This window comes from Eurosta solidaginis, chromosome 5, assembly GCF_040869045.1.
Source record: "Eurosta solidaginis isolate ZX-2024a chromosome 5, ASM4086904v1, whole genome shotgun sequence".
Lineage (NCBI taxonomy): Eukaryota > Metazoa > Arthropoda > Insecta > Diptera > Tephritidae > Eurosta > Eurosta solidaginis.
In genome coordinates this window covers 47,431,487-47,439,516 of record NC_090323.1, presented here as the reverse complement: position 1 = coordinate 47,439,516, position 8,030 = coordinate 47,431,487, and the positions used below count along the sequence as shown (strand labels likewise).

Sequence of the window (8,030 nt, the reverse complement as noted above, 5' to 3'; positions counted from 1 at the left end):
AAGAAGTAAGAAAAAACGCAAATTTTGCAAATAAAAAAGATCCCGATGGGACAACCAAAAAAAATTTATGCGTTTGGTTATTTTAGGGGAACCTCCTGTTTTTAAGAAAAAATACATCTTTGCCTTTATTTTTTATTAATCTTATAGCAAATATTTTTTGAATGAAAAAAAAATTAAATAAAAAAATCACTACAACTACATTTGCATACATCCATTAATTCACGGGTAGTCCATTGAGTGGTTTTTCTGACGGCAGCAAATCTTTCTCGTTGGATATATTGATATACACTGCTTCCGTTCGTTATTCTGAGATGATCTACATAAATGTACAGTGACACGGAAGATATTTGGCACATCCACCCATATTAACAATCGGCTTTTCAACATCATTTGGCCATTTCGGAGCTGCGATCTAACATCCATCTTGTTACTTTTCTCACAAACCAATCAAGGCATGACTGAAAAGTATACTTATTATCTTAAAAAAAACACTATATGGACCACCCTATCCTTAAAAATGTACGCCCTCACACAGGCACACCCAGGAAGGATATATCATTTTTCAGTTCATCATATAGCTCTTTATAATCTTGATGTTCGCGTACCAACAATGCCACTGTGCCACGTTTCACACCCATAGCTGCACCTAAATCAGCACGACTTGGCGTATACGTATATGGTATGCCTTTTTCTTCACAAACAGCAGGCAGGTGGCATATAATGTCGATCGGTGTTACGTCGCCGGCAAATATGCAAATTCTTTCGAAAGAATCAATGTTGATTAGTGTGTCGTTTTGCATATATTTTAATTGCACTTACCCAGTTTCTCCCTTACGTAAGCGCGTTTGCACATCCTTTAAACCATTGCGTAGGTATGTCTTATGTTTCATCGCCTTTTTAATAAGTTTATAACATTTCTTAGCTATTTTCCTGGACGCCATTGGTTGAGAAATGCTGTTCACATATTTTAATTTATCCTCATAGCTCTCTTCCTCTTTTACGGTTACATTTGCTGTGGAAATTACAGCAGTATCGGGATCGATAGGTTCTGTCTTAATTTTACCCATTTTTATGCAAATTTTGTACTTAAAACGCCGCAATGAATGTTTATAAATGTTAGCGTAAACACGTGAAGGATTTGACAGTTTGATAAATGAAAGCAACGCTGGATGTTGTAAAAAGAACGCCGTTGAGTTTCGATATGCTCATAGAGTTGCAACCATGGCGAAACCAAATAGGTGATGGTCGAAATCAGCTGATTGGTACTATGTTTTAATAGCTGAGTTTTTTTTACATCTATAGCCGTTTACGCTTAAACTTTACATTGACTGCTAAGTGTCAAACCTTAAATACACCTCTGAAATTGCTGCGCATAAAATTACTACTAAATTTCAATAAGCATTATACTCAGATGTAACTGAAGTATGTGTCTATGTTTCACCTCTACACTAATTCTATGTATCACCTCTAAAAATGGTGCGTGTCCACAATTCATCGCAACTGATTCAGCTATATGTTATACTCCATGGCCATCAGAGGGTTGCGTCTAGGCTTTTCGGTACACCCTGTGCTGTAGCTAGTTGTTTAACCACTGCCGCTAGATGGGTCTCCTAAGCATATTTAAGTGAGCATAAGCATTTTTTTACGCGTAAACGTAAACATATACGCGTGTAAAAAAACACGGCTAATATTATTTGACACTTGAACAGGTAGAAGCTTTAAATTTCACAGTGTGCTTGCATGAGTCGCGAAGCAGGGATAGTTGGCGTGATACGTTACGAAAGAACCGAAATTGCTTAAACAGTTTAGCGTCAATTGATTATGAAAATGATCCATTATAACTGATTGTTCATATAAAGGGATTTCGTTATTTCTTTAACAGCTGTTGTAACCTCGTTATTTGACATTCAGGTTTTAGAACTGCTACCAAAGAGGATAAATATAATAAGAGGCGCCACTCGTTATTTGAAGCCATTTGTTAAATGTTTTCTTCGAGGTAGTCGCTGGTTTTTTTTAGGCGAGATGTGCATAGAATGTGTTCTGTACATTTTCGTGGGACATTTGTGTTTATTTTTCCGACTGTATTTAATTAATTAATTCTCTTTCCAAAAATCACAGTTGCACAAGGTGCCTACACGGAATGGCTAAATGCAAGACAATTAAAAGTTTCCCTCTTAGAAAACATTAGGCATCATTTTTTTTATTTCCAGCGAGTTACTCGCTACTAGTAGCAGACTGGTGGCTCTTATTATATTTATCCTCTTTGCCCGCGTATTATAAATGGCGAAAAATAAAATGCCACATATGTATGTAAAGTGGCTATCGTGTGTTGAAAGTATAAAATTGGCAAAGTATGAGGGATGCGGTATGAGGATGCGATATCTTTTACGCTTTGCGAGGTAAGCGTTTCTTGTCTTGGGACAGTTATGCCCGGTTTATCAGTGGTTGGTTAAGCTAAGCTCAAATTAAGCTTGCTCAAACTCTAGTCAAACTTAAACTCCAGTTAAACTACTGAGCAGTTTTTCAGTCACAGTTTAAGGGCGTCGTTGTGGTATGCTGTTTTGTGCAGCAACATTGCTTTTTTATTATCTAGATAATTTGTAGATACCGCTATATAAACATTCAGGTTGATATTTAAAAAAACTCTTTTATTTTCGGTTTGAAATATAAAATTTATTTTTATTTATTTTTGAGTTTAAATATTTTCCAACTAGTTAGAATTTTCTTTTTTTGAAGTTATTCAAAAATTTTAAGTTAACACGAAAACTCAATTAAAAATTATTTTAAAAATTAAAGTAAAGAATACAAAGTAGTTAACATTATATTTACTCCCCCTCCAAGAAAATTTAAAACAAACAAATTTTTAATTAATATTAAATGTAACCCTTTTTGTTTTTGTTGTTTAATGTAATTGTATTTAAATTGGTGTTAATAAGTATGTTTGCTGGTTTAAGTAAATCAATTGAAATATTTTTAATAGTATTTTTGTATTGAATTGTAAATGTTTTATGTTTCTTAGAGATAACTTTAAAAGGTCCTTCATAAGGTGATTCTAAATTAGATTTACGAAGAACTTTAACAAAAACATACTCACAATTTTCTAATTTTTTAGGAACGAAAAAATTTTCTTTGTTATGATGAAAAACTTTAGAACGAACAAGCGAAAAATATTCTCTTATTTTATGAAGAGCGTCATTAGAAAAATCCTGTTCTTTATTACTATTTGAAATAATTAATTCACCAGGTATTCTAAGTGTTTGGACATAAACAAGCTCAGCAGATGATTATTTTAAATCTTCTTTAATAGAAGTGCGTAAACCAAGAAGAATGAATGGCAAAATGTCAGACCAATGAACCGAGTCGTTTGATGCTATATTTGCTGCTCTTAAAGTTCGATGAAATCTCTCTATCATGCCATTTGCTTGGGGATGGTAAGGAGATGTATGAATTTTATGAGAACCTAAAAGTTTAGTTAATTCCTTAAAAAAATTTGAAGTGAATTGTGAACCTTGATCTACTGTAATATTTAATGGTATACCAAATCGTGGTATATAATTTTGAATAAAAGTTTTTACTATAGTATTTATTGAAATATCTTTAAGTGGATAAGCTACAGGCCAACGTGAAAATCTATCAATAATTGTTAAAATATAACAATTTTCATTTGAAACTGGAAGAGGTCCAACAATATGCATAGGGTAAAAAGTTTTTTAGTGTTTTCATTTCAAATCGAAAAGATCAGGAAAGCCTGTAAACATTCAAATAATTAAAAACTGGTCAGAAAATTAAAAGAAGCAAATATCCATATGAATATGTTCAAAACGACCTGATGGCATTTGAATTTTTTGAATAGGAGATTTAGTATGTCTTGAAATTTTCGACTTTTGAAAATTGATGCAAGATGAAGTCCAATCGTTAATTTCTTTACGCATGTTAGGCCAATAATATTTATTTTGAATTAATTTTCTAGTTGTTCTTATACTTGGATGAGATAATGAGTGAATTTTGTCAAATATAATTATTCTCATAGAATGTGGAACATAAGGTCGAAAAGTTTGTAGAGAAACATCACATCATATATTTAAATTAATAACTGGAATATGGATTTCTTTTAAATTATTTTTAGAATTTTGATCAGAAATGGTTTTTTGTAAAAATGTATCAGTTTGTTGTTCTTTATATAAAGTTTCTAAAGTTATATCTTGAGTTGAAATTGCATTTATTTCTGGAATACGGGAAAGTGTGTCGGCAACTATGTTGTCTTTTCCGCGTATATATTGAATATCATTTGTAAATTGAGCAATATATTCAAGATGACGTAGTTGACGAGGAGATCTATCTACTTTAGAATTTAGAACACGAATTAAAGGTTTATGATCAGTATAAATTGTAAAAGTTCTACCTTCAAGAAAATGTTTAAAATGTTTAATTGAATTATAAATTGCCAAAAGTTCACGATCAAATGTTGAATATTTAGTTTCTGTTGTAGTTAATTTTCTTGAAAAATAAGCTAAGGGTTCTAGTATATTATTGCTAGTTTGTTGAAGAACTGCTCCAATAGCAACATTTGATGCATCTACTGCTAATGATAAAGTACCATTTTTGTCGAAATGTGTAAGTAAAGTATTTTTAGCAAAAAGTTTTTTAACATTTTCGAAAGCCGTTGTGGTTTCATTTGTCCAATTTAATTGTTTAAGTTTGTTTTTAATTGCATGTGTTAACATTTCATGCAGAGGACTAAGTTCTGTTGCTAAAATTTTAATATATCTGTGATAGTAATTTATCATACCTAACAATTTTTGTAATTTATTTATAGAAATTGGTTTTTCAAAATTTGTTATGATTTCAATTCTATCTAAAGATGGTTTAATACCTTCGCCTGATATTTCGTAACTTAAGAAATTTAATTTATTACACCGAGAGTACATTTTGAAGGTTCAATATTTAAATTATATTCTTCAAGTCTTTTGAAAACTGATTTTAAAGGATTTATATGTTGATCTTCGTCATCACTGGCAATAAGAATGTCATCAATGTATGTAAATACAAAATGGAAATCAGAAAATACTTCATTAATAAAGCGTTGGAAAGTTTGAGCACTGTTTCGTAAACCGAAAGGCAGTCTTACGAATTCAAACATTCCAAAAGGGGTAGTTATTGCAGTTTTATGAATGTCTTCTTCTACCATTGGAATTTGGTGGTAAGCACGCTCAAGATCAATTTTGGAAAAAAAATTGTTTGTTTTTTAAATCAATTGTTAAATCGTGGATATGTGGTAAAGGATACCGATCTGGTGTAGTAATAAAACTAAGTCTTCGATAGTCTCCGCAAAGTCACCAATAATTTGGTTCTTTTTCAGGAACGAGATGAAGTGGAGATGCAATAGAAGAATTTGAGGGTGTGCATATACCCATTTTAACTAAAAATTCAAATTCAGTTTTAGCAATTTTAAGTTTGATTGGATCAAGACGTCTGGGCTTCGAAAATGGTAAAATACCTTTTGTTTCTATCCTGTGAACCGTATGGTGTTTAACTTTTTTAGTACAATCTGGTTCACAGGTAATAGATGGAAATTCATTAAGTAATTTTGAAAACTTATTTTCGACAATAGGAATTTTGAGTGAGAAAATATCAGAAAATCCAGAAGATCCAGCTACTTTAATTTTTGTAGTAGAATCCACTATTTCTTTGTTTTTAATATTGACAATAATTCCGAATTTTTCTAAAAAGTTTGCTCCTAAAATTGGTGTATCAATGTTCGCAATAATGAATGGAAATTCAAAATCTCTTCTTAAACCTAAATCAATTTTAAGTAGTTTTGTACCAAAAGTTTCAATTGAAGAACCGTTTGCTGCAGTCAAAGTAAGATCCGAATTTCTTTTATAAATTTTAAATTTAGAAAAAGGAATAACTGATACAACTGCGTCGGTATCGATAAGAAAATTAAGTTTATTGAATTTATCAAATATGAATAGGCGACGAGTTGGTTTAATAATAGTTCCATTATCAGTCACCGTCATAATGGATTGTTTCAGTTTAAATTTTGTTCGGAATTTGAAATATGATTTTGATTAAAGTTGCATGGGGGTATACATTTAAGAGCGTTATTCTTAAATTTTTTGTGATACCAACAAATATTTGTTTGTGAATTAAAATTACGATTGTTTGAAAAATTTCTGTATCTTGAAAAATTTCGAGATTTAGATTTATTTCTGTCTTTAGATCATGAACGGATTTGTAATTGATTAATATCATCAGAAATTTTATTCAAATTTTGATAAATCGCCGTAGTTAATTCAGTTAAATTTTTAACGCATTGTTCTAAAATATTATTATTTATACTCGAAACCATAGGAGATTTGGAAGAATGAGGTTTGTTGATTAAATCAAAAAGTTTGTCAGCTAAAATAATTACTTCATCTTTATTTCGATTGTTAATAGAAGTTAAATGGATTTGTATTTCTTGTGGTAATTTACGAATCCATAATTTGAAAAGTAATTCTTGACTTACAATGGAGTCAGTACCTATAAGTGATTTCATAAATCTGAATAATTCAGATAGTGAACGATCACCAAGTTCAGTTTTTGAAAATAATTGTTCCAGTCGTTTATCTTCGCTAAGAGAAAATCTTTCACATAAAATTTTTGTGATTGTATCATATTTATTGAAAAGGGGAGAAAGGTTAATAACGTCAAAAATTTTAGAAATAGTATCTCGTTGAAGGGTAACTAGAACATTTTGAAATTTTAAATTATCATCAATGATATTATTAATTTCAAATTGTCCTTCAACAAGTAAAAACCAGACATCAGGACAATCTTGCCAAAATGGTGGTAATTTAATAGATTTAGTAGAAGGAAAATTTGTAAAGTTATCTTGTGTTGAAGTATCTTGTGTTGTATTAGAGATGTTGTTTTGTGTTGTGTTAATAACCGTGTTTTTTTTTACACGTAAACGTCTATACGCTTAACCTTTATATGGACTGCTAAGCGACAAACTTTAAATACACCTCTGAAATTGCTGCGCATAAAATTTGTCCTACTAAATTTCAATACGCATTATACTCAGATGTAACTGAAATATGTTTCTTTGTTTCACCCTCTACACTAATTCTATGTATTCTATGTGTGTCCACAATTCATCGCAACTGATTTAGCTATATGTTATACCCTATGGCCATCAGAGGATTGTGTCTCCGCTTTTCGGTACACCCTGTGGCTGTAGCTAGTTATTTAACCACTGCCGCTAGATGGGTCTCCTAAGCATTATCTAAGCGCAGATAGGCTTTTTTTCACGCGCAAATGTAAACGTATATGCGTGTATAAAAAAACACGGCTAATGTTAGAATTTTGAGTTGTATTGTGAGTCATTGTGTTATTTGTATAGTTGTTATTTTGATTTTCTGAATTTGTAAAATTACGAGTTCGTATCGGTGAACGTAGAACCATATGAAAAAAAAAATTAATAATTTGAAAATTAGAAAATATTTAAGAATTTTTTTGGAAAGGGAGTTAATAATTTAAATAAAATATTTATTTTTTATTTATGTAAAAAAAAAATAATAAATTTAAAAAATTTATATTAAAATTGTGAATATATAAAAACAATCTTAAAATAAATTTGAAAATTTAAAAAATTTAAAATTTTAATCACTTCTTCAACGTTTCCAGCGCATCAACTCTTGGTAATTCTATACGACAGCATGACACTGATAATATGCGTCCATAAATATCGATAGAGGTGTTAAAAGACGCGCATTGACCTCGAAAACAATAATCAGAAGGCGGAGGTAAAATATTTTGTGTTGGACAAGAGATATTTGTAAAAGAAGTTGAAAATTTTCAATTGAAAATTTTCATGTGCGCGTTGTAATGTTGATGATATTTAGTACCCACAAAAAAATTGTGGACATAAGTGTTTTGCGCAGATATAGTTTTGGTCTCCAAATCGGTGTTGGACCCACCCAGATTAATATTTTATAAGCGCGGCCGAAGGCCGCCAGCGCAAAAATACTCTGGATCCCACCCCG

At 30.9% G+C, this 8,030-nt stretch overlaps 1 protein-coding gene across 1 annotated transcript; it reads right to left on the bottom strand.

Moving 5' to 3' along the window:
• Positions 1-118: 118 nt before the first annotated feature.
• NHP2 (NHP2 ribonucleoprotein) lies at positions 119-1,148 on the bottom strand. The gene is made up of 2 exons (XM_067792415.1): positions 820-1,148; positions 119-759 (listed from the first exon to the last, which is right to left on the bottom strand). The coding sequence occupies exons 1-2, from the start codon at positions 1,065-1,067 to the stop codon at positions 528-530; spliced, it is 480 nt and encodes a 159-aa protein (XP_067648516.1). The 5' UTR covers positions 1,068-1,148; the 3' UTR covers positions 119-527.
• Between the last annotated feature and the right edge of the window lie 6,882 nt (positions 1,149-8,030).